This window comes from Sardina pilchardus, chromosome 9 (assembly GCF_963854185.1).
Source record: "Sardina pilchardus chromosome 9, fSarPil1.1, whole genome shotgun sequence".
NCBI classification, from domain to species: domain Eukaryota; kingdom Metazoa; phylum Chordata; class Actinopteri; order Clupeiformes; family Clupeidae; genus Sardina; species Sardina pilchardus.
In genome coordinates, this window is record NC_085002.1 from 32,113,670 (window position 1) to 32,140,524 (window position 26,855).

General features: G+C 45.4%; 4 protein-coding genes across 4 annotated transcripts; 3 read left to right on the top strand and 1 right to left on the bottom strand.

Moving 5' to 3' along the window:
• The first annotated feature begins 371 nt into the window (after positions 1 to 371).
• gpr61l (G protein-coupled receptor 61-like) lies at positions 372 to 4,528 on the top strand. Its single transcript, XM_062544768.1, has 2 exons — positions 372 to 813; positions 2,436 to 4,528. Exon 2 carries the CDS (start codon positions 2,522 to 2,524, stop codon positions 3,845 to 3,847), a length of 1,326 nt encoding a protein of 441 aa, XP_062400752.1. The 5' UTR covers positions 372 to 813; positions 2,436 to 2,521; the 3' UTR covers positions 3,848 to 4,528.
• A 5,745-nt stretch (positions 4,529 to 10,273) lies between these two features.
• LOC134092707 (caveolin-2-like) lies at positions 10,274 to 12,287 on the top strand. The gene is made up of 3 exons (XM_062545735.1): positions 10,274 to 10,534; positions 11,047 to 11,234; positions 11,747 to 12,287. Exons 1-3 carry the CDS (start codon positions 10,274 to 10,276, stop codon positions 11,895 to 11,897), a joined length of 600 nt encoding a protein of 199 aa, XP_062401719.1. The 3' UTR covers positions 11,898 to 12,287.
• A 4,245-nt stretch (positions 12,288 to 16,532) lies between these two features.
• On the top strand, positions 16,533 to 19,237 carry cav3 (caveolin 3). Its single transcript, XM_062544769.1, has 2 exons — positions 16,533 to 16,796; positions 17,750 to 19,237. The coding sequence occupies exons 1-2, from the start codon at positions 16,686 to 16,688 to the stop codon at positions 18,089 to 18,091; spliced, it is 453 nt and encodes a 150-aa protein (XP_062400753.1). The 5' UTR covers positions 16,533 to 16,685; the 3' UTR covers positions 18,092 to 19,237.
• Positions 19,238 to 20,144: 907 nt separating this feature from the next.
• Positions 20,145 to 26,219, bottom strand: oxtra (oxytocin receptor a). Its single transcript, XM_062545129.1, has 2 exons — positions 25,114 to 26,219; positions 20,145 to 20,398 (listed from the first exon to the last, which is right to left on the bottom strand). Exons 1-2 carry the CDS (start codon positions 26,033 to 26,035, stop codon positions 20,145 to 20,147), a joined length of 1,176 nt encoding a protein of 391 aa, XP_062401113.1. The 5' UTR covers positions 26,036 to 26,219.
• Between the last annotated feature and the right edge of the window lie 636 nt (positions 26,220 to 26,855).

Here is a 26,855-nt window from a genome sequence, read left to right on the forward strand (position 1 = left end):
TATACAAAGTGTTTCCATTAAGTTAACTGGTTTAGCAAGGAAAAAGGCTGTCATGTTATATTTGCAGTGGTGAGTCTGAAATCGGTATCAGTGACGTGGTGCACTATAGGACCCAGGGGACATCTGGCTGTCAAAGGGACAGAGGAGCATGTGTCTATCTGACAGAAGAGAGGGGGGGAAATCAGCACGGCACACAATGTGTGACAGTCACTGCCATACACAGTGGTGGTCAGTGAGGGAGTGAGAGAAGAGAGGAGAGGAGGAGGAGGAGGAGGAGGAGGATGGGGAGGGCGAGCAGCATCACAGGTCCCTCACACATGCTCAGGGTTGCAGGCGCTGCTGTGCGCTGCTGTGAGTGTTGATCAGCGCAGCAGAGCGCCCACAGCACTGGAGCTGCTCCTCCTGCTCCACCTTATCTGAGCCGGGCAGGCCGCGCTCACACAGCACAGATAGCAGCATCAGGACAGGCGCTGTGTGGGGAACCAGCCCTGACCACACCACACCACACCACAGCACACCAGGCGGCCGCTGCTCAGGCCCCCACCGCTGGGCTGGACGCGGGGGCCATCGGCCCTGTGATCTGTTATCGCTCCGGCGCAGGGACACCACCGGCTCCGTGAGCAGACCGGGCCGGCGCACTGACCTTGGGAAGTTCTCTTCAACGGAAATGACCGGGAACTTCACTAGTTCAATGGTAGTTTTCTTCCAGTAGATGATTTGAGTTAACATCACTTGGAGACATTACAGGCACTGTTCAGAACATGCGGATATGTGGAATCTTACTGTGCTCCCAATGGACAGGAGATGGGAAAGGTAAGAGAACGAGTCAATCTATATGATCAAGTAGACGTATGCATGCACTGCCTAGGCCTTACTGGTTATCAACAAAGAAATGAACCGTCGTGCAGAGTATCATTCGTATCCATGCTGTACATTCATTAAGAACAGGGTAGAAAGGACATCCCAGAATTTGTCATGATTTCCAGGTTATCCATGTTATTTTTTGATCCAGTGAAAGGGCTGAAAGGTCTCCTTTGGAAAAGGCTTGTGATATTCCTGGTGCTGTGTTGTCAGGAGGGGGCAGCTCTGTGGGGCTCATTAGGGAGAAGAGTGGCCTTGAGGAGGGAAGGTCATGGGTTGCTGTGGGATGACCTAGGGACAATCATGTGTGACTCATGCATGACCACATCACTGATAGCAAAAAGGCAAGCCCACCCGCTAACATTATTGATTACGCAAGGTCAATAACCCTCCAGTGCAAAAACATATTATTCTTGAGGTGGGCGAAAGGAGTTGACAAATGACTGGAGGAGGAGATTGGGTTGTTTTTTCCCCTCAGTCCTTTGTTTTGAGACATGTAAAATAGAACACCTACGGTGTCTCCTTGTTGATTTGCCCTTGTTGACAAGACAGACAAGGGGCCCCTAGATCAGTGTGTGAACCCGTATTGATTATAGAGCTAGGTCCTTCACTGAGCTGATCTTCATGTTCAGTTGTGTTAGATCTAATGCTAAATGGTGCCCGTGGCTTGAGCTGAGTATTCTAACGACCACATGCGTCTTGTGATAGAAATGATTCAGAGGATGAGCCACTGGATACAAAGGCAGCATTAATGTGTGAAACAGTCCACCAGAATATCTCACAGGCGTTACACATGTTGTCAGTGATGTTCTAGATTAAGGGTGAGAAAAGAGGACACACTTACAGTACATAACAAAGATGGCTTTAAAAGATACTGCAATCCCTCATTGGCCCCTTGCCCTGCCAAGATCGTTTACATTTGTGGAGTAATATGCCATCATCCTTTAGAGCTCCACACACACACAGATATACAGGAACACAACCCAAATATGGATTGTTCATGCATTGGTGACCATGGTCAGTATTATTCTGTTTTTAAATGATTCAGATAGTCATGAATTATTCAAATTAATGATGGTAAATTCACACATTAACCATAATGTACTACTATTAGGCCAAAGAAGAATAGTCATATAGTAGAATGCAAAAATAGTAGACTAAAATTACCGGATAATAACTTAATGCATCACATTTCTTTTCCTATTGTGCACATTCAAGACATAATTTTTCTTAGATTATACACCAACATGCACAATGAAATACATTGTGTAATTATTCTGTGTAATTATATGGCATAATAGCACATATAATTGTACCATTGTTTAAAATATTCAAAATAACAATCTACTACAGTATAAGGGGACCATTTACCCTGAAGAACTGTCTAGAAATATTGAAAGTGTGAGGTGAATCTCTGGTCTTATAAGTTATATAACCGCATTTGTATGGTTTGTATGACCTGTTCCTTCAGAAAGGATTTGCAGAGTAAATTTTAAATGTGAAATGTTTATTCCAATTGTAATAATGAAATAATGTAATAATCTAATCAGCATTACAATGTTTGATTGATTCAGTTGTCCACCCCAGTGAGTCCTGCACAGAGGATCTGGAGAGTGCAGAGCCCTGATGGCGGTGTGAGTCGCTGGCCGTGTTCTGAGCAATGGAGAGTGCAGGGGCCGGTCCCATAATGGCTAAAGCGTGGTCTGGCCCAGCGCAGAGTCCCGTGACCTACCCGCCCGCGCTCAACGCCACCGCCAGCCTGTGGCCGCCCACGCGCCTCACGCCCCCCAGCATGGAGGTGGTGACCACGTCGCAGTCGCAGATCAAGGACCTGCTGGGGCTCTTCTGCATGGTCACGCTCAACCTGGCCGCGCTGCTGGGCAACACGGGCGTCATGGTGGCCATCGCCCGCGCGCCGCACATGAAGAAGTTTGCCTTCGTGTGCCACCTGTGCGCCGTGGACCTGCTGTGCGCCGTGCTGCTCATGCCCCTGGGCATCATCTCCAGCTCGCCCTACTTCGGCACGGTGTCCTTCACGGTGCTGGAGTGCCAGGTGTACATCTTCCTCAACGTCTTCCTCATCTGCGCGTCCATCCTGACCGTCACAGCCATCAGCGTGGAGCGCTACTACTACATCGTCCACCCCATGCGCTACGAGGTCAAGATGACCCTCCACCTGGCCGTGGGCGTCATGGTGTTCATCTGGGTCAAGTCCATCCTGCTGGCCCTGGTGACGCTGTTCGGCTGGCCGGCGTACGGCCACCAGAGCTCCATCGCCGCCGCCCACTGCTCGCTGCACTGGAGCCACAGCCGCCTGCGCAAGGTGTTCGCCGTGCTCTTCAGCGTGCTCTGCTTCCTGCTGCCCGCCGCGGTCATCTTCGCCGTCTACTGCAACGTCTACAAGGTGGCGCGGCTGGCCTCGCGCCAGCAGAGGGCGCCCGTGCCCGCGTGGGCCGCCAGCGCCCCGGCGGTCAAGCGGCGCTCGGACTCCATCAACAGCCAGACCACCATCATCACCACCACGCGCAACCTGCCGCAGCGGCTGTCCCCGGAGCGCGTCTTCGGCGGGGGCAAGGCGGCGCTCACCCTGGCGGTCATCGTGGGCCAGTTCCTGGTCTGCTGGCTGCCGTACTTCGCCTTCCACCTGCACCTGTCGCTCACCGCCCCCGTGCAGAGCCCCGGCGACATCGAGGAGGTGGTCACCTGGCTGGCGTACTCCTCGTTCGCCGTCCACCCGTTCTTCTACGGCATGCTGAACCGGCAGATCCGCGAGCAGCTGGTGCGCCTGCGGCGCTGCTGTAGCGGCCGGCCCGCCGAGCTGAGCGCGTCCAGCCACGAGGGCTCGCTCCAGGAGAACTTCCTCCAGTTCCTGCAGCGCACCAACACGCCGGCCGAGACGCGCTCCAGCTGCGTCCACTCCAGCCCCAGGAACACGCTGGACCAGGAGGTCAGGATCCCTGGACAGATCCCAGAGGAGTACAGCTGACCGCTCTGCCCCAACCCCCACCAAACCCCATGTGGGCTTTTTTAACGTCACCGAATGCCCCAGTGCCACATCCACTTTGTTGGAGTTACTGTATGTCTGGACACTCAATCATGGGCCACACAGGATATCACAGAGTGGGCTTCATGTCAACACAGGGAACTTCCTGTATCGGACTCCATGTCAATTGTGTTGGGAGCATGTTAGGGAGCGCTTTACAAAGCAGTTCCAGCAGCACCTCAAACTGTAAAATTTCTCTTGTTCCCAGAGATGGGCTGTCCTGGACAGAAGACAGTTGGACCATTTGTGGGTTTTTTTGCATATTGTCATAACCTTTTTAAAGCATTAATATAGTCACAGGAGCGGCTTACAGACCAAACTGTCAGCTAAGATGAAAGTCCCCTGTAGTAACATTGTTATTCATCCATAACAACTATCAGATCTCAATGTGTTAATCTATGAACACAGTTTCTGCAGCTATTCCAGCGCTGAAGTTAAGCGCTTGAGTCATCTAAACTATTACCACCTCAGTGTTCACTACTAACCAAATACTGTACGCTTGAAGTGAAGCTGTTTCTCATGGAACATTAAAAATGTCTCTCTTCAGATGTCTTCATTGCAATCAACTTAAACAAATATAATGAACCTGCTCCCTCAAACATGTTCAATATGTATTGTATTTATTAAACACGATATATACTATTTATTAAACAAATATAAAATGAGATATACAGTATCCCTCATAAATGTTGGGGAGATGTAACAGTTTATTTATTAAATAAACAGAAAAATGATGACAGATATATAGTATCCCTTATTAAATTTGGGGAGATATAACAATCTATTATTTATCACACTTGGGGAGGTGTTCCACAGCAACTCCTTTGCCATCTGTTCTCCGTCATGGCTGTTATTTAATGAAGCCTTGACTTCAGACATGACGCCAGCAGTCTGACTACTCCCCACTGGCCTTGAGTACTGCTCACTGTGGAAGAGACAGACAACGCAAGAGCCCTCAACGTCTAGTTTCAGAGGTCCAGTGGTGTTTTGAGAATGTGTGTGTGTGTGTGTGTGTGTGTGTGTGTGTGTGTGTGTGTGTATGTGCGTGTGTGTGTACACACCAAGGGACAGAGGAAATCATTACGGAGCAATGAAAGTGCCCTGCGAGAGATATCCCTGTGTGATTTTATGGTCTTTTCCTATTTGTGTAGCACCATAGTAAATAGAGACCAAAAATCTGGATCATGGGAGTTTGTCCACAGCAAACAGTGCTGATGGCCGCTCTGCTCTCTGGCATGTCCAGCGCACCTCAGCATGTGGCCGTTACATAACTTGCGGAGGTTCTGTCCTGTAGTCTGCATCACCTGTGGCCAGTACAAAGCCTAGAGGATGTCCAGATATCCTGGATTATCAGACAACTTCCCTTTTCACAATGCACACACATTTCTCTCTCTCTCTCTCTCTCTCTCTCTCTCTCTCTCTCTCTCTCTCTCTCTCTCTCTCTCTCTCAAGTTTGATGAATGTTTAATGGGTTAACAGTGACCATCTGAACATGTATAAAAATGCATCAGACACATCTCTATGCCCTAAAAACCAGACAGAAAAATCAGACAGGTAAATTTGCATGTGTTTGGGAGACATTACAATTGTGCCTTAGAATCTTGTTTGTTTTGCCACTTGAATATTGAATTATATTAAATATTAAAACATTTTACCCTGTTATAACATACATTTTGACAAACAGAAAGTGACCATGGATTAAGGAACAAATGAGTTGGCTTTACCATATTATTTTCTACCAAATGTTTTGTGTGAATTTAAACTACAAACTACATGTAATAATGAAATGAAGAAAACATGTGTTTCTGTTGTTGGTAAGACCTTTATATGTAATGAGTTGTTTTTGTTTTTGTCCCTGTTTCAAACAGCTCCTTGGGAGTGAATGATCTGAGGAGGTACGGGTTGCTATGGTTACTGCCCGCTGTTGTCATTTGTCAATTAAGCTTGGGTTCACCTCTTCAGGCAATAAAACAAATTGAGACCTTTTAGACATTAGGTATTGTGTCTGTGTGTGTGTGTGTGTGTGTGTGTGTGTGTGTATGTGTGTGTGTGTGTGTGTGTGTGTGTGTGTGTGTGTGTGTGTGTGTGTGTGTGTGTGTGTGTGTGTGTGTGTGTGTGTGTGTGTGTGTGTGTGTGTGTGTGTGTGTGTGTGTGTGTGTGTGTGTGTGTGTGTGTGTTTGTATGTATGGGTGTATGCTTGTATGTACTAGACTGTATAATGTGGAGGTCGAGCATTCATAAACTTGAGTGTCTCTATAAGGATCAGAGCCAGACCAAAATAGCATGTGAGTGGAGAGGAGACACTGAAGATTAAAGGCAATTGATTAAAGAGTGAGAGGGAAGAGTGTTCTGAGCGTCAGCTACAGTATATCTACCCTAATGAGAGGACATACAGTAGTCCTGCGTCTGAAGGACAACATAGGAGTACAGAGGGAGTGCAAGATTGAAAGGCAAACCTCACAAACCACAAACACAATGGAGTCCTTTTGGGCTTCTGGGTGGAGTGGATAGTGTTCTCAAACAGGTAGATGACCACACAGGAAGTGTACGATTTTAACCATCAGGTGGGATTGGGGAGCAAAGCCAAGTAAATCCGCTCACTGCTCTGCAGCAGACTGTGCTCTGATGTTCCGTGGCTACAGAAACAGCTGGAGCAGCAGGTGTGACTGGCGGAACATGGTACTCTGAGTTCACAAATCAGATCCACTTAAGCTGCAGGGGGGATTGTGCGCTGTCACGGAACTGTCCAGCAGTTTTAAGCAGATCACCGCTTTATCTGGCCTGAGTCTGGTCATTTTTCTGCAAAACTGTGCTCATGAGTTAATCACTCTCAACTGCACAGTCAAAAGCTGAAAGGCACTGATAATGTAGGCTAGTGTGTGATGTGCTCTGATCTTTCTCACTCACTGTGATTACGCAACCTTGATGTGCAGATACATATCTATCTTGGAATGCACACACTGAGCCCCATGGTCAGCTAATTGTGTCTAATTAGTGATATTACTGTACGTGTGTGCTGTGTCTGTGCCCCTGCGTGCTTTAGAGCCACATCCAGCTGCATGTGTGCTCTTTGTGTAGCTAGATCAAAGGGAGGATTTGATTTCTCCCACATTCAGCAGCGTCAGCAGTCTAAGAGCAGAGAGACAGAACACAACAGTGAGATCTGTCTGTATGAAAGTGTGTTTCCATCTAGCTTCTTTCAGGCAATTAACACATTAAGATAGACCCAATAATAAACACCATCAAATAATAGTGGATAGCACTAATCTACTAGATAGTGGTAATGCACTAATATCAGGGCTTGTTGAATTGTACTGCTCTTTGTCACCATCACTTTCAGTATGTCGTCACTGATCAGTCTGAGTAAATGCTATTGATATAAATGTATAACAGATAGCCCCATCATATCATAAAACCATAGACTACAAAGCATAAAATGTTTGAGCTGATGATGATATCCACAATGCTTGCTTTATACTGTTAAGATCAATCTCATGACATCCAGTAGTTGGGAGATTGGATGGCTTATTCAGCTCAGTTGCATTACGCCTCATCTTATAAAATGACACATTGGTACACATGGTGGGTATAGTATATACAAATAACAGCTGTAGATGTGAATATCAGTAGTTCAAACAAGAAAGCACTCATAGGTCATAGCTGTTCTCCCTGGGCTGTCTGAGAGGGATTAGTGTGTTGTTTTCCAGTGAAAACCTTGCTCACAAACACAGTCAAGGCCGACACGCTATTAATAGAGCTAGGAAGGTGAGCTGTTAATGGGTCCAAAGGTTAGTGAAAGCACATTTTCCTAAAAGACTATTGTGAAATTTTCTATGCCTGTGTACGTGTCAAGAGACACCATCACCGGCATTAACACCCCCCCCCCCCTCCCCCACCATCCCTCATTTCCCAAGCCTCCGCAGTGTGACGTCCCTCTCTCTCTCTCTCTCTCTCTCTCTCTCTCTCTCTCTCTCTCTCTCTCTCTCTCTCTCTCTCTCTCTCTATGTGGACGCTCTGGCCAGCGGTCTCAGAGGATGCCGGAGGTGATGAGTCCACTCAGGGGAATAAGCACTGGCACTGAGGTCAAGCAGGTTCGGACACGGAGCACACATTAACGCTAGATGCTCTGTTGCTAGGGGAGACACCGGTTGACAGTGACCAGTCTTAGATAGATCACTGATACGTGAAACTGACCAACCTCCAAACGGAGAGAAAAAATGGAGGAGCCCTAATTAACACTGCAATGTGCATTTCCATTTTCTCCACTCCAACTCTGTCTGTTCGGAAGGTCTCCTTCAGTTGTGCGCCTCTCTCTTGCTTGACCGGTTTTTCATTGGTGATATTTGCATATTTAAATGACAATACTGAGTACAATAATAAAAGCTCAACACTGACACCAATGAGGAGAAAAAGGAGAGCAAACACACAGAATAATGGCCCTCGGAGAATGGAGAGAGGAGCCAGAAGAACAAAGGGGAAGGAGGGAATAATGAGGAGGTGTCCTTCAGACCAGAGGATGGGGCTGTGGGCAGAGACCTCTGAGAGCGCTGAATTGGTGCATGATAATGTCTCTCCTGCATCTACCAGGTGATGAGAGGATGGACAATGGAGATGCTGTTTTGTTGTCAGAATGAACATGGGAGCTGGAGGCACTTGAAGCCAACCCCCCTCATAAGCTCCATGATTGAGCCTGTGTGTCCCTGCTCTGATCTCTCACCTTGATTCGCTCGCTCAGTTACTGAAGCAGAGGTGGAGGATTACATAGGGGATTCAAGGGCTCGCTATTACAAATGACATCCATGAAATGAAGATACTGAAATTAGTGGCTGTGTGTGTGCATGTGTCTCTCTCTCTCTCTCTCTCTCTCTCTGTGTGTGTGTGTGTGTGTGTGTGTGTGTGTGTGTGTGTGTGTTTGATTGCAAACAAGTGAGAACGTTTTTTTCACAAGGCTTTCTAGACTGCCTTATAAAAGCTTGACCAGCAGAGGGCGCTGTAGACTGCTCTGTGAGATGAGGCAGCTGGAGGCTGAGAAGGTTTTCAGTGAGAAACAGCTGACAGACACAGACATGGGGTGCCTTTCATACAGTATAGGGATGTTTCGGTCCTTCCTTCCTTCCTCGATCTTCGTTCACCGGAAATCGCTCACAGTCGAAGTCACGAGGACATCTCATTCATGTAATTGCAACCAGAGGAGGCAAGACCATAGACCGAGTTCATCGGGCTTCGTTCCTCCATCCTCCACTTGTGCCTTCATCGTTTCCTTCACAAATTCATCAGTGGGAGGGACTATGACCGGGGGAAGGATCGAGAAAGGAAGGAAGGACCGATAATAAGCTCATAAAAAATGAGAGGCACCCATGGGATGACCAAACAATCCTGATATATGAAAAGTTCCTAAAGGTCACCCTGATGATGAAGCACTTTAGTTTTAACATCATTTTACATCCCACCTGAGGAGAGATGTGAGATTGTGGGGCAGCCGTGACCTTCTGGTTAGGGCTTCGAGCTTGTAACTGGAGGGTTGCCAGTTTGATCCCCGACCAGTCCATGGCTCAAGTGCCCTTGAGCAAGGCACCTAACCCCTCACTACTCCCTGAGTGCCGCTGTTGGGCAGGCAGCTCACTGCTCTGGGTTAGTGTGTGCTTCACCTCACTGTGTGTTCACTGTGTGCTGTGTGTGTTCACTAATTCACAAATTGGGATAAATGCAGAGACCGAATTTCCCTCACGGGATCAAAAAAGTATATATACTTATGCTACAGTATACTGTAGTGGCAGTAAATCTTGTCTTTCCCCTTGGGGATCAATAAAGTATCTATCTATCTATCCTATCTACTGTATCTATCTAAACCTGTAAGTGCAGCTCATTTTCAACATTGTGTAAAAGGCAGCCACATTTGAACCAATAACCACTATTGTGTAAGAGTTCTCTTATATCCTTCAGTTAAACTAGTTTATAAGCACTAGTTTACGAGTGTAGTGTGTACACTAGAGTCTAGTGCGAGAGGAGCTATTTCACCATCACTAAAGTACATGTTGGGCCACATTATGCTCAGGGCACTAATTGGTTTCCACAGAGTGCTGTTTCTCACGCAGGCCCTAATGAATCGCTGGAGAGGCTCAGGCCACGGCAGCCGTGAGCACACAGTGGGACATTCTGGAGGGCAGTGGAGTCATGCGTCCACTATGTCCCACTCTGGTGTGAGTGACCAGCTCCTCGCTGGGAGAAGAGTGGAAATGACCCGTCACACAACGAGCTGCACAACACCCCTCTGCTCTCCTCAGTCCTGTTCCCTCCATGCCCCGTCTGTAACGCTGCTCCGCACCGCGCCGTGCACACACACACACACACACACGCACGCACGCCGACATGGACAGGACAGAGTCTCCGGCCGAGACCAGGATCGACCTGGAGAGCCTGGAGCAGCAGCTGAGCTCCGAGCTGTGGGAGCAGCCGGGGGTGTACGCGGCCCCTGAGACTGAGAGCGGCTCCGAGGCAGACGAGGCCCCGCAGGAGCGGAGCGAGGAGCCGAGCGAGGGGGACCCTGGAGGAGACGCCACGTCCACTCTGAGCAGCGTCCAGCCTCTGGTGAAGGACAGGGACCCAAAGGGAGTCAACAAATGCCTTAAGGTAATTCACCTCATCTCATCTCCCACTCTCTAAAAACAATGATCTTAATAGTGAAACAGGAACAATGTTACATGGGTTTTAATAATTACATTTTATACTGAAGATTCATCACATCAACAGACTCATGACAATTTTAGCCTATCAACATTGGATGAAACTTGTAATTTCAGGAATTCTGAAAGGCTGTACAGCTACTAGACATATGGAGCTATAGTGCCCTCTAGTGGCAGATTGTAGCACCGCTCTGTCTTAATTTCATGTCCCTGAATTAAAGCTGATGTTTCTGGGGCCTAATTACCAGTACATCTCAGTCTTGGTTGGCTGCCTGGCTGCCATGGAGCAATGATTCCTGATCTGAGCGCTGTGCTCTGTCTGCCTGAGTGTAGGACACCATCAGTCAGCCCAAACACGGCCTCTTTGTTTACCATTTACATCAAGGACAATCACTGTGTATTCTCAAACACAAGCTTAATGTTGTGATTATCCCTGATGGTAAACACCTGTCTCTGCAGGTGACCTTCGAGGACGTGATTGCGGAGCCCCCGTCGGTGCGCAGCTTTGATAAGGTGTGGCTGGGCAGCCACACTATATTCGAGGTGTCCCGCCTCTGGTTCTACCGGCTCATCTCGCTCCTGCTGGCCGTGCCCGTCTCACTGGTCGCTGGCATCCTGTTCGCCATCCTCAGCTGCCTGCATATATGGTGAGAGCAGCGCCAGAGCACACACAGCTCCTCATCCACTCTTCACTAACGGAGCAGGAATGCAAGTGCAAAGAACACACACATGGTGGAGGTGCTCTCTGCTGTTTGATAGTGTAATGAATGTAAAGGAGCTTACAGTACATGGGCACCGCTACTGAGTGGGGAACACATGTGAATGAAGTGGGCAGTGAATGATGTGAATTATGTTAGGTGGGAGGTCCTATGTAACGGTGAGTGAAGGGATAACTAAACTGTGGTGTTTATAATAGCTAATGAATGATCAGACACAATACGTGTGGTGACAGGTTTAGAGCGACTGTCCTGACAATGAGGCTGATTGACGTTGGCTGTGAAAAGAAAACAGATCATGGCACGGTTTCTATTCCAGAGGCATCTCAGATGTGCGTTTCTGGGTGACTCTAAGGCACCTCTCCCTCTCTCTCCCTCTCTCTCTCTCCCTCTCTCTCTCTCTCTCTCTCTCTCTCTCTCTCTCTCTCTCTCTCTCTCTCCAGGCTCATCATGCCCTGTGTGCAGCTGGCGCTGATCAACATGCACTGGATCAAGGTGGTGTGGGGAAGCCTGCTGGACATCCTCATCGCCCCCTTCTTCAGCAGCCTGGGAAAGTGCTGTGGAGCCATCAACATCCATGTGGCCAAGGACTGAAGCTGTGCACCTCTCAATCACACACAATCACACACACACACACACACGCACACAAACAAACACACACGCACACACACACACACACATAATTATGTTATGTAAAATACATTTATCACATGTCATATATCATGTAATTAAGTAAGCTAGTTTCTTAAATTGTCAATCTTAGTGAGAAATGACTGTGGCGTGCACATCAAAGCCATAGGTAATGTCAGGCTAAGCCTCTGTAGATAAGAGCAGATGAAGTGATATCAGTCACCATCTGCTGACTTATTCATGGACACTTTAAAGGCACGGTGTGATCAAATGACCAACAGATCTACTGTACTTTGAGACCATTCTTTTTGAACCACTGCAGATAAGTATGACTCTGTTAACTTTTTCACATTTCGTGCTGTTTCAAGACTGTGCTGTGTAGTGCAAAAAGTTCTGTGGAGTTGGGCATAAAACTAGGAGATGTCCTCTCCAATGACCCTCGTCTGACCTCCAAGTGCAAAGACCCATTAAAGAAAGTTTGTGAAAATACGTCTGCAATCTATTACTTCTAGTGTCAGTCACACACGGATATGTGTTGTGCGCACACACAGGAAGAGAGAGAGAGAGAGTGAGAGAGTGAGTGTGTGAGAGAGAGAGAGTGAGAGAGAGAAAAGAGAGAGAGAGAGAGAGAGAGAGAGAGAGAGAGAGAGAGAGAGAGAGAGAGACATGCACAACACTCCCAACCATACCCAAGGGAAATTCCAAATGTGGGTGAAAACGAAAGGGATCCTATTGACAACACCCGGTGGTCTGATTAGGAGGTCAGTGAAGCATGCTGACCAGGTGAGTACAATGTAATTTTCCAACTGACCAGTCCAAGCTCCCCATCAGACATCAGCGGTAATGGATGCAGTCTGAGAGGTCTAGGCCTGAGGAGAGATGTCCTCCCACACTTATTTCCTGTTCATCTAATGCCCTTCATCCCCCTCTTCTTATCTCATTGGTTTAGTTCCAAGACTTGACATTTGAGATTTCATTTAATCCACAAAGTTCTTTACTCTGTGTGGATTGCTTAAGATATTGCTGTGCGTTTGCTTCAGGCAGATTTGAGTTATTGGTTTGAATTATTGGTCTGAGAGCTGCTATTTTTATTCAAGAGGAGTCATTTGTGGTAACAGGTCTCCAGGGTAAGATAGTGAAGTTCTCCACAAACACAACCACAGGACGGTCACGTGGAATGCTTGATCATATGGATGCAGTATGATGATGGTTGCTATTCTACATTTGTTTATGCTTTGGTGGCAGTGACATATGGCATCTCCCTATTGCCTCTATTGCTCTTTGGCAGCTCGCAAACAATGTTGCCAAAACAGTATACAAATGTTATGGGTGTAATACAATAATGAATGAGAGCATCATTGACCAGTTGGAAAATAGAAAATAAAGACAGGTAGATATAATCTCTCAGTCTGTCTGTCCATCTATCCGTCTGTCCGTCTGCCTGCCTGTCTGTCTGTCCGTCTGCCTGGCTGTCTGTCTGTGTGTCTGTGTGTCTGTTTATTTGTAGCTACTAAGTAAAGACAAGGGAGCTGCAGCAGCTCACTTTACTGTATTGACATAAACAGCAGCCACACGCATGCTTCGGCTGGCACTGGGGGAGATATTTCTGTAGCGCTTCCTCCAGGGCCCTGCCCCACCCTGGTTCACGAGCTGATGGGAACATTTCTGTAATGAGGTTAACGTTGCTGCGCCACTGCGCCGCCGCTCTGGAGACATTCCTGTGCTCCCCTCACACTTGTCGTCTCTCCTCGCTCTCATCAGGCCGCCGAGCGCGCCCAATTTGCCTGCATTAGACTGTAATATGACACCATGAAACACAATCACAGGCCTTTAGCTCCATTATTGCTGCTATTAGTGTCACTGTGACACGCACTGTCGCTGAAATAAGAATGACTTCATCAGCTGCATGAGGCCAAGTGTGTGTGCTGCTGACTAAATACATATGTATGTTGGTGTTTAAATCCATCCATACAGTGCACACATATATGCCACACCATGATATTATATTTATTTAATATGCACTTAGTCCTTTGAGTTTGTGATGTGTTATGGTTTGTATAATAGTATTGTTTTGTTATAATTTGTCTATTGATAGAATTTTAAATTTATTTTGCTATTGTCCTTAAATTTAGCCATACCATGCTTTAGTTATTATTATTATATATAATTAACTGAGTGACTTATTTGATTGCTATTCTCATTTCACTGTTTTATTTCTCATTAGGTTAGTGCTTAAAATTATTGTTTTACTGATAATATTACTATTCTCCCTAGTTTGTAATTGTTCACTGTTAATTTAATTTGTATTGTTATTTATTTGTATGTCGCTTTGGACAAAGGCGTCTGCTAAATAACCATAGCCATAGCCATAGCCATAGCCATAGCCATAGCCATAGCCATGATATATGATGGGCATCAATGATGCGTTAAAGAGGGTGCATGGGCAAGCCAAAGGATTGAGTTTTATAGGATCAGTTTAGACCTGAATCATGAGCTAGTTATGTATCACTATGGTTTCTGTTTATCCAAAACAGCTATTTTAAGAGCAGGCACATTCCAGGCCATTTAAATATATCCAAATATGTCTTCAATTCTTCCTACCTCTGGAGCTATGTGCTCTGTAGTCGGAAATGGACAGATATACTGTTGGCATTCTCCACTATACTGCTAAAATGACAAGAAGCTCATTTTCCAGGACACGTTAAAGTTTGTTCAGAAAGAGTGGTTCTTTCTTGTAACAACTCTTCATTACAAGGGCTGAAAAGGGCTTGGTTCATTCTCCAAACTTTGATCAAGAAACAAGCAATCCAGTTCATCTGCAGCACGACCCCATATAGTATTTCACAGGTGCTATGCAGCGGCATCAGACACAACAAAGCACTGAGCTCACGTCACATCAAAGTGTTATATCACAATTATGTCCACCTGCATGAACTCAACACCTTATCAAAATTATGGGATTATTTATATATATATATATATATATATATATATATATATATATATATATATAGGCTGTACAATATATTAGAAAAAGAAAAAAAACCTCTTGATAACAATGACATCTGCAAAATCAGCTACAGTAAATCAGTGGCCGACAGGGAAAAGATCATCAATAAATGCAATTTCAGGACAAATGGTGTAGATCTGATGATGAGGAAATATTGTGGGTGTCATATTCAATCAAGGCTTCACATTATGTGTCTGAGTACGCGCGTGTGTGGGATGGGTGGAGGTGGAGGTAGGGTGGGGTGGGGTGGTGGCGGCGGTGGTGGTGGTGGTGGTGGTGGTGGTGGTGGGTTGAATCATTCATCAGCCCTCCAGCTGCCCTGTATAGGCCTGTCAGGGACAGGACTGGCTCATATTTCAAACTTGGTTATCTGCAATCACCATTAAATACCTCAGCTTTCATTAGAGAAACATTCAGCTCCTTTCCATTTTTCAACCTCATAACGATGAGAAAACTCTTTCTAGTGGTAAAGTAATGAAATAATGAAATGGGCTCTGTAATTATTCTGATGTGGAATGAGCGATAGAGACATATGCATCAGCCCCTGAGCCCAATAGTAGCCGTGCCACCTGATCCACTGCCCATAGAATATCCACATGACTTATGGCTCTGTAGTGACAGCAGGAGTTGGCCAGGGCAGTTGATAAGAGAGTGCATGTAAGTCTGACTTAACATATATCAGACTACTGCTGATCAGGATGTCTAACCAATCAGCTTTCTCATTCACTCCTGTAATGAATCTCTAGGGAGAACAAATAGCCTGAGCACACAGTGATTTATTTTATCTTCCTCTAACAAAATGGGATAAAATTGGCCATTTGCTTAGAAATGATCCATGCACAAATTCATCTGACATTCCATAGCAAATACTATTGAATCATTAAGGTTTTCAGTTTCATGGTGAATCTATAGCACAGATAAGGACTGTCACAGTTACAAGGGATGAAGGTAATGGAAATTAGAATAGAGTAGCACTATGTTTTATCTTTCCAAATACCAAATTGGAAAGTTGAGGACTAAGACCAAACAAGGAAGAGTAAGATAGTGGAAGCTATGGAAATATTTTGCCTTTCATCAGATGAAAATACAGCTAAATAGCCACTGCAAATGGAAACGGAAGCAGTCCGGCATACAAATCCATGAAGTGCTGTTGGATCCCTGCAGTCTTGTGATGCATGATCTGGATTCCTGTGGGGAATGAGGTTACAGGGCCTGTGCTGGACTGGCCCAACAGAAGGACTCTTGAGTGGAAATTCATGCCACTGTGCAACTCCTGCCTGCTCAACTCAACAGCAGAGTGTGAAATGTGACACGGCCGTGGGTTCCTCTTTAATACGTGCTTTTACTCTCTCTCTCTCTCCCTCCCTCCCTCTCTCCCTCTCTCCCTCTATCCCTCACTCTGTGAGAGCCCCTATGTCTGAGCGCGAACAGGCCCCTTGGGCGGAGACTAGGCAGGAGCCCACTTTTGACAGGAGGCCTGTCTGTAGCAGCTGTCCACTGACATTCCACTAGTGTCGTCAGGCCAGTGACAGCGGGGTTGAGCTTGCGGCGGTGCTGGAGAGGGTGGGGTGAGGTGGGCCATCTGGGGGGAGCCTCAGGGGTCCGGGAAGTCCGCACACACACACACACACACACACACACACTAGCGCTTCACTCTCTCACTTCGCTCAAACCCTAGTCTCCGCCGGCTCTCTCTTTCTCTCCCTCTCTCTCCCTGCTGCTCCGGGCTTGCTGCCCTCACCATGGCGGACCAGTACAACATCAACGAGGAGAAGTACGTGAAGGACAGTCACACCAAGGAGATAGACCTGATCAACCGGGACCCCAAGCAGATCAATGAGGATGTGGTCAAGGTACGCAGTGGATTATGTTCTCTCATACACCTTCCATGGCAAACAGAAAGGGCTGGCAAGACTCAAAAGCTCATGGTTGCCACGGGCTGCAGACTTCTGTGTATCTGAGGTTTGTGTGATATGTGCCAGAAATAGACCTAAGGCCTACTTCTCCAGCCAGCACAAGGCACGGTAGGGTTTATTTCTGGAAAGGGGGTAAAAGGGTGTGTCAAATGGAGACGCTTTCATATCTTATTTCCCCATGTTGTTGTGGTGTTTGATTTTAAAAGCGAATCATCAGAAAATAGGAAAACTGTCCTCACAGGACTCTCTGAATGTGACAGCTTGTATGTTCTTCCTTGAAACCTGTTGCGCGGCTGTGTTCAAGAACTGGCACTGTGAAGCTTCTTTTGTTGAGCATGTGTATTGTTAAAATGGCCTCATAACTCTTGTGAGACAAGATATGAATTCTGAGAGACGTCAGGCACACTCTGCTGAAGTTACAGATACATTACAATCTTCCATGCCATTTGCATGTCTGAAGTTCTGGTGTACAGTTACTGAACCGTGAAAAAAAGTGAAATGGCCACCTAGTGCCGTTGTAATAGTGCACTTACTGCTGCCCGTCTCCAAAGGGAAATATTGATGTTACCACGGAACAATATTTGTGGTGGAGGAACTGCCATATTGGTGTATAATGTCATTAGAGCACATGCAACGCAATAGCACCCCCTGCTGAAGTGCCCAGAGGTTAACGTGATGTGTGTGTGATGAACTGATAAAGCTTTTTAAGCTACCTGAACGACAGAACCAGATTCTAATTGTGTACTTTTTTGATCCAATTTTGATGTAAAATAATTTAAAATCAGCACCCATAACCACCATTGTAGCTCCTAAAAATAGCATAAGTAATGTTTGAAGGTTGTGTCATCTATAATTTTGCCAGATCTACAATGTGTTTTCTGGATATGCAGGTGGACTTTGAGGACGTGATAGCTGAGCCAGATGGAACGCACAGTCTGGATGGAGTGTGGAAGGCCAGCTACACCACCTTCACCGTCTCCAAGTACTGGTGCTACCGCATCCTGTCGGCCATCTTTGGCGTGCCCGTGGCCCTGCTCTGGGGCTTCCTGTTCGCCTGCATCTCCTTCTGCCACATCTGGGCCGTCATGCCCTGCATCAAGAGCTACCTGATCGAGACCCAGTGCCTAAGCCGGATCTACTCCCTCTGCATCCACACCTTCTGCGACCCGCTCTTCGAGGCCATCGGCAAGATCTGCAGCAGCGTGCGCGTGGTGGTCCGCAAAGAGGTGTAGGGCCACGGGGAACAGCCACGGAGTGTTTACAAGCCTGTCTTTGGCTCACACAGCAGCTCCCCCCCCCTCCCTGCTTGTTCTCTCCTAGCATCTCTCCCTGCCCCTCCCCACTACGCCCACGTCTCTGCACCACGCACCCGACATGTCTTAGATCTTCTCCTGCTGCCCTGTGATGGCTTCTCGCTGGCTCTGATCAAGTGCAGTGGAGCTCTGTGACACGGCCACATGTGTGGATGCCATACTGAGAAAGGAAAAAAAAGCTCGAGTCATTGAGGTGACAGGACTTGCAGCTGTGTGTGTAACTCACTGTGCAAATGACAAACAGCATGCTGACGACAGAGCCCTTGCAGTCTTGTCAATTGTCTGTAACACCTCAGTGAGATAGTTTGCCGACATGAGGATCTTTATAGATACAATATCAGACAATGTGTGTTCTCACTTCTTGACAGTAATTGTTTAGCTAGTCACAAGTAACCGAGAAATATACAGTATGATTATAAGAGTGAAAGCCATCTTGTCTTTTAACACTGAGGTTTCTACCATTCAATTAGTTACATTTTGTATATTTAAATAAATATGTTCTAAATATATGATCTTGATCCATTTTTGCTATCTTTCCATAGAGAAACTGCCTGGTAGAGTACACAAACATACTAATTACAGTATTTTTAAAGTTATTACATTACAGAACAATAACATGACATGTTGATTTGTATCATTGTCATATTTATTTTTAATACACTTCTGAGAAAAACTTTATCATCCATAGACTTTGACTCAAATACATACATTTTCAATAAATAAGAGCTATATCTATACAGTTTTAATTATATTACACTACATTTGGAAATGGCCATAATGTTTTGAAAGAAAAGTCAGTAGCCTTACAAAACAAAAGGTGAAACTTACATTTTGTTGTAAAATATGTAACCAATGTCATAACAAACCCCTAAATCATTGTTAATACTGTAATTGATTATTTTATGTGGACCAAAGTTTCAAGTTGGTGTGTTAAGGCAATTCATCAGTCACTTGACAGTCCCAAAATCTATGTTTATACAATACAGATGAATAAGAACGGAACATTTGTGTTGCCATTTTTTTTCTGTGACGCATAAACATATTTCTGTCTTCTGTGTGCTTACTACAATATCGGAGGAATCCAGAAAGGCCGTTTTCATTGAGATTTGTGATTACATATCTAGTATAACTACTTTGTAGTGAAATATATTACACAGATTCTTCTATACACATTCCTTCATCAGCTCCTAAATTTATTTCATGGAAAAAGAAAGTGACAAACTCTTTCCTTTGCTCTCTGGAAAAAAGAAAACAAGAATTAGTGAGTAGACTTGTCACATTTAGTCTGTCTAAAAGCTTACACATTCCAATGACTATGCGAGAGTGGTAATGTAACGTATGCCATGGAATCACAAGGTGAGGCCACACAACGGTGGAGGCCACAGACACGTCATGGGGCTGACATGCGGGTGAAACACACAAGTACCTTCTTCTTCTCTGGGCTAACTGTTGTCTTCTCACATGCCCCTGTGGCCCTTGCAAGAGGAGGCCGCCCAGTGCAGGGCGTGACGACAGCACAGACACGTTCACAGCACAGTGTGAAGCAATTCACCAGGGGTCAACTGACCAAATCATAAAAGGAAAGCTCAGGTCAAGCACTCTAATGGGCCATGGAGCAATTCTCTTTGCTCTGAGAGCTACCAAGAATGCACTGCCCCTTCAGCTGATTACTGCTACCTCCTCCTGGAGGGAAATAACGCAGTTCTCCCCTTTTAACCACAACTACCTACTGTAAGTCTCACCACCAGGGCTGAAAATGTGAATGTTAAACACGACGTTGCACAGACGAGACAAACGATGGATGGAGGAGGAGAGGAGGAGGAGGAGGAGGAGGAGGAGGAGGAGGTGAGCGCATGAGTCTGAGGGAGGCCGTAGGGCTGCGTGCCCCCCAGAGGGCAGGTGGTGGTGATGGGGCTGGCGGGGGATGGCGGTGGGCGTGGGGGCCGAGCGCTGGCCGTGCCCGGCGGTGACACTATGTGGTGGAGGTCTGAGTGATGCTCCGCTGGCTGCTGGTGCTTTTGATGACGTACGTGGAGGAGTTGCTCTTGCGGCTGGAGTCCTGGTCGCGCTCGCAGCGGCACTGCGACGACTTCAGGTAGTGCGCCGAGCAGCACAGCAGCGACTGGCGCAGGTCGTGGAACAGGTGGCCGGCGAAGAACATGTAGATCCAGGGGTTGCAGCAGCTGTTGAGGCTGGCCAGCAGCATGGAGATGATGAAGGGCATGGCTAAGACAGGAGAGGGACGGGGAGGAGGACAGACGTCAGTGGTCAGTAATGGCTGATTGAGATCACTTTCTCTATGCATATCAAGCTCACATTATCATCACATCCTTCCTTCCTCACAGCCCACACTGACTTGGCACACGCGCAACTATGTGCAGGCATGAGGCGCTCGCCCGCTGCCTGGCTGGCAGAACAAGCGCGGGCTGATTAGAGAGCTGAGATGCCAGCGGAGGGCTGGAGCGGCCCACTCTAGGGTGGACGGGCCCGCTGGCGTGGCGGCCTGGCGCTCCATCATGCCCGCTGGTCTGGAGGGTGGCGCGGGGCAGGTGACATTTACATGGCGGTCCCTCCACCGCTCAGCTGCAATTCCTCAGATTAGGTTCCAATGGACCAAATTGCTTGGCGACCCCCATTTAACCTCTTCCTGCTGTAGGTAATGTCATTTCCATACAACCATCCCTCCCTCACTACTGAGTTGTAACACCATTACACCAGACAAGCACATACTGTACATGAGACTGAACAGATCTTGCTCTAATTATACTGCTATTTTGCAGGGGATAACAAAATTATACTTGTGGCCCTTAACATGTATGTCGCAAATACAAAAACATATCAATTCTGTTAATGGATTTCTCTTGGTGGAGTAATTGGAGTTATTGGTATAATATATTAGCTCATTAGCTCTACACAATGATTCATTCATTATTGCTAACCTCTGTTTATCTATCGTATTACTTGTTTTAACATTTAATGATAACTAAAAGAACAGATCTGTTGATGTGGACAGCAGTGATAGAAGCAGATGTTGGAAGCCAATAGCTTTCCTAAAAGTCTTTGGGTGATCTTGAGTTATGAATCTCTAATCCACATGGGCTTGTGCATTGGCAGCGCACACATTGTGCTGGATGTTAAAGTGCAAAAGTAATCACTATTTCTCTGATTTGATCCTTCATGCTCTGGACACACACAGGGAAACAGCCTCCACAATACGCAGCTAAATCAGAATGAATGGTGGCAAAGGTACTCAAAGTGTCTCTGAGCCACTTTCTATGGTAAATGTGAAGCTGTCGGGCATTATGCTGATAAATGACCTCAGTCTAACGACGTCTGGAGGCTACTTAGCCATTCCTTGTGGAGCTGATGCATTCACTGACATTTCAAGTCACATTTTATGAGGGGAGTATGTGAAGACAATATGAAGGTTCATAAACAACACAAGTCAGTACTTTGTTCCAAGGCTAGTGTTTAGCCTCGGTCATATTTGTCTTGACTTAAACCCAATAGTGAGTACCTGCTTTGTTACCTGCTATTTTTAAGTGTAGACCTAGCATACATCATGGTGTGACAGATCACAAAAAACACTTAAGAAGCCAAAATACCATCCAGTCCAGCATGAGTCATCTAATAGGCATTAGATATACACAAACTCAGTCAAGCCACAAATAACATCTGACTTCTTTTACTTAAGCCTCCATCAACATATAGTGCACAATAATAGTATAACGAATATCCCTAGCAGGAATGCTGTTATTTTGTGTTGCTTGTGACTAAGTAAAGAGACTGAGTCAGCCTCAAGGAGATCAGAGTACATTGACACCATGATGAGAGGGGACACAAGAGGTTGAATTAAGAAAGGTATACAACTCTGGAGTCTGAACCAATCAAAAGGCTTTTGGACTGATGTGCACACCTTAAAGATGCCTGTTGCCTCATCAATAGTGAGTGTACCCAGCAAGCACTGTGGCTTCTACTAATACATACTCTGTATGTCTGTGTGTGTGTGTGTGTGTGTGTGTGTGTGTGTGTGTGTGTGTGTGTGTGAGTGTGTATGAGTGTGTGTGTGTGTGTATGCGTGTGTGTGTGTGTGTGTGTGTGCGTGCGTGCGTGCGTGCGTGCGTGCGTGCGTGTGTGCGTGCGTGCGTGTGTGTGCCTGTGTTGTGTGCCGGGATTCTCAGACGTCACCTATCTCTTGGCTAAACAGTGAATTACTCAGCAATTGGAGTAAATAGGGAAATGAATGTTGTTGTTGCTGCAGTCAAATAGTGCTTCAGGATGCTGTTTGAGCATGCGTTTCTGCTGAGCCTGAAGACTTTAAGCAGGAAGCCAGTGGAAGAACTCGCTCTATTCTGTTGGCTCTGCAGTTTGACTCATGAGCAGACGAGGGGAAATCATTGGCCTGTCGAGATGTTCCCCAGGGAGGCAATACAAAATGTTTTTAGAGCATAAACTCTCTGACAACTACCTGAATAATAATACACATTAACATTAACTACTTTAATGACACAAAATATAGGTAGACAATAATACAGTTTGGGGTCTCCCTCACCATATGAATCTCTAATTCAACTTCATGTGTTCATGTTGAATTCATAGTTCATGTGTTCTCCATTCTAACACATCCCTCCGGTTTTAGATTTGTATTCTTTACCCACAGAAACATATTCATCTCCCGGAGTTTCTCAATTCTAAATATAATTTCCTTTCATCTGAAGTTCATTTGAAATGAGTGTTTTGCCAAACCCACCATGGACGTACATTTTGTGCAGCAGTAATTTACCACAACCTGTGGTTGAATGCACTTTGGGACACCATTTCATTTTTATGACACTGAGTTTTTGTGTTCATTTGAGACCTTATTTGTTGTAACCATTAAAATCATAATGGTAATTGGCAACGTTTCCTATTATCAGGACTCCCATATGTTAACACTGCTTAGATAATGGCTTCATTATGTGCAGCTTTTGCTTGTAATGTTGATTTAAAAAGAAAAAAAAAAAAAAATCACGAATGTCTGAAAATCTAATGTCACCGTATTGTTTTATATTTGGCCTGCAGCCTCCAGAGGTTTCTGTGAGATTATCTCCACACTCAAATGTGCCAGGAGTATTCATGAGCCAACAGGATGTCAGTTGTCTGTGACTAAATGGGCGCTTCTTTCACATCAACTCAGGTGGGTCCCGTCTACAGTATTACATCATAATCAGCCTTGTGTGCAGTGGGGTCTTCAGAGGTCACAGAGAGGTCACCAAGAGGTGTCTCTCTCTTCATGGTATCTGGATTTTTGGCAATACAAGTTTTCATTTGTCATGCCAATAAAGCAACTTTTGAATTTGAATTTGGTTTATACCCAATAGCTCTTTTTTCATTGTCCTTTCATGGTTTTCTCTCATAAACATGTATTTGTACTAATATGTCACTGTTGCAGCACTTTTGCATACACTACCAGAGGTGGAAATCATTTTATACCTGTCTATCAGATTACATTGGATTTAAATGATATCTAAATGATGCATAAATATACATTAAGCCCAATCTGTAGTTTAAGATGCTTTGTAGTGCAAGCAATGCACCATAGAATGTGTTCCAAACTTATTCCAAAGTGCAGATTGATGGGAAGATATTGACTTGACATGATTATATAGAAAATAAATGAGAATAAAGTCTCCTGCGTCCCCAAGGCAATCGAGTGCCCAAAAGGTTGTCATTCTGTGTGGTACAGCACATTTCAAACTTCACTAAATAGATCCATTTGTTTAAAGGTGTGGAAAAGATTTAAAGGGTTTCATTATTGTAACAAGCTATCCCACTGTGAACATAATCGATCTCTGGATGTGGACGGATAATTTGTTTCAAGACGTGAGCGTAATACATGTAGCCTACTAACAATCACTTAGTGTTTTCTTTGGGATTCATATCGAATAATGAGGAAAACAAAGGCGTCATAGTTAATGCGTCTGAGTGTGGAAACTGAAAACAAAAGCATCAATTGTGCGCATTTCCCTTTTTGGTCCATTCCAATCGATTCTGGAACCTGTTACTGCGGATGCAATGTAATGCTGGAATTATAACAGGATCCAACGTAAACATTTGGCAACTTTGAACCCTTGGCAACAGCGGATCCGCTGCTCGCAGTTTGCATGCCCAACGCATTAAATTATACCAAACGAATCCTTAAAGTAAACATACATCACTTGGTGTTCTACAACACAGTGACCAGAACATTTGAGTTGTTACAGATGTGAAGAGTTCAGGTGCCACGCAAACGGCGTCTCACACAAAGACTGATTGCACCAACCATTGCACCAACCAGGGGGCCTACATATCCTCCCAAATATCCATACACTCCAGCTAACATATGCTGGGATAATAGTGGCTGGCATTTATTAATTCATTTGCGTTATATCTTGAGGAGAAATGCTGTGCACGATTATATAGATACAGCTCACATCACCTACCGCAGCATTTTGTCTTAGAACTTGCGTTGGCGTTGGTAATGCAGGAGCACTCTGAACCTTTCTGATCGATAAGCTCCAGGACTCTTGCCATGGGCTATATGATTTCAGTAGAGTAAAATGCTTTGTCACTTGAATGCACAAAAGCAGCCTCATTCAGTTCAGCATCGGAACAGTTCTCACCTCAAGTTCTTTGACAACTTGTATGCACGTCACGTATCTGACCATAAAACATGTTTACATTTGCAAATATATTGATACAGTTTTGGTATATGTTCATACAATTTATATGATATTGTCATTACAGAACTCATAATATTCTTTTCGTCATCTTGTTTGAAATTAAAATGAAAGACAATGTGTTACGACACAATGCTTTTAAAACAAAACCGAATCAGTACATTACAACGACTTCAACTTCATAGATTCCTCTGCGCGCAGTGATGCGCTCTAGCGTAGACGAGACGCGGACAGTGAACTTACCCTCCCTCGGAGCCGCTGGGTCCCACGCAGACCACATCTGCACGAAGAAAAACGGTGTCCAGCAAACGATATAAGCCACCACAATGACAAATGTCATTTTCACAGTGGTGATCTTTGCTTTGGAAATCAGTTTCACGCTGCTCACTCTTGCAAGTGCGTTGCCTTTTGATGCCTTTGGAGTAAGAGTGATACACTGGTCTTTCTTCGTTTTCAGTCTAAAATTCTGCCATATTTTAAAACTAATTAGTCCATAGCAGATACTCAATATAGCCACTGGTATTATATAGATGGCTAGGCTAATCCAAGTGATGTATGCTTTTGCACCCCAGGGCTGTATAAAGTCACCCCAACAGTCATATACTCCGGGTCCAACTTCTTTCAAGGAGAAAATGCACACTTGAGGAATACTGAATAATAGGCTCAACAGCCATGACGAAACTACATAAAGTCGGTCTTTTCTCTTGTGTAAAGACCGTAGAGGTTGGCAGATAGCTAAACACCTGTCTATAGACATCAATACAAGCATGTAGGTAGATGCAAACATGCCAACTACTTGCAGGTATTTGACTAATCTGCAAAGAATATCTGGTCCATAAAAACGAAAAGTTATGTCCCAAATAAGTTGAGGCAAGACCTGAAATATTGCAACAACAAGATCCGCAATACTTAAGTGCTTCATGAAGTAGTACATTCGTGACTGGGTGTGTTTGGTTGTATGGATAGCCACCAAGACGCAAAGGTTACCGGCTAGAGCTAGAAATAATACCAGAGCGAGCACTGTCACCTCCACCCTGGCCACCTCTTCATTCCGCTTCAAGGGGTTCACTGTTTGGTTCCCCGCTTCAGTCGCGTTGGAGAATGAAGAGTTCTTCCATGACTCGTTTAAGGACCAAAAGTCTTGATTATTCAAGATATCCTCCATGGTGTCCAAACCGTGCTTTCAATTACTCTTCGTCGAATAGCTGCAGAAGATAATTAACCCTCAGCCATGTTTGGGCATATGGAATAGGCACTATCCTTGCTGGTACTCCATGCATTAAAACAGGTGTCAACACAAACACGTCCGACCACTGTGTCCCACCAGCGTTCGCGCGAATATTTTTTCCAGTGACGCGTCACTTGACTGCACGGCGTCAATCAGGGGGAAAAAAAGAAGATAAAACTGGAGAATCGTTTAAAAACAGTTACGCACAAATCGGTCCAATACAAAATTGAATGTTAAACACTTTTGTTATTTTCAGAGTGTCCAAAAGCACCGGATTAACAGCAAATCCTTAAATGATTCACTATATAAATATTGGCACTCGACTTATTGCGGTGAAATGACACTTGCCACGGACGGACAGGTTTTGAATGAAAATAAAGCATCCAACTAACTCCACACCTCGCGTCTACTGACTGCACAACGTCACGACATCCATTCACCCACCCTTGTGGAGGAGTTGGCTACGTGAAAGAGCTACTTGCACACTATTCCCACTAGGTGTCCTTGTGTGCCACCGCAAGACTGGAGGGCCGTATTGTGGCCAGAGGTCCAATCAATTGTTGAACAACTAATATATTTACATTACTCTTCAATCGATGGCACGAAGACATTAAATGATGTAGATTAATGTACAACCGTCTGTTATTGTGAAGAGATAGAAAATACACGTGATAATCAATCATATCCATACTTTCAGCGTTTCAATGACCTTTTCACCACTGTGACTCATCTCATTCATTCGGCTTTGCCATTTCAT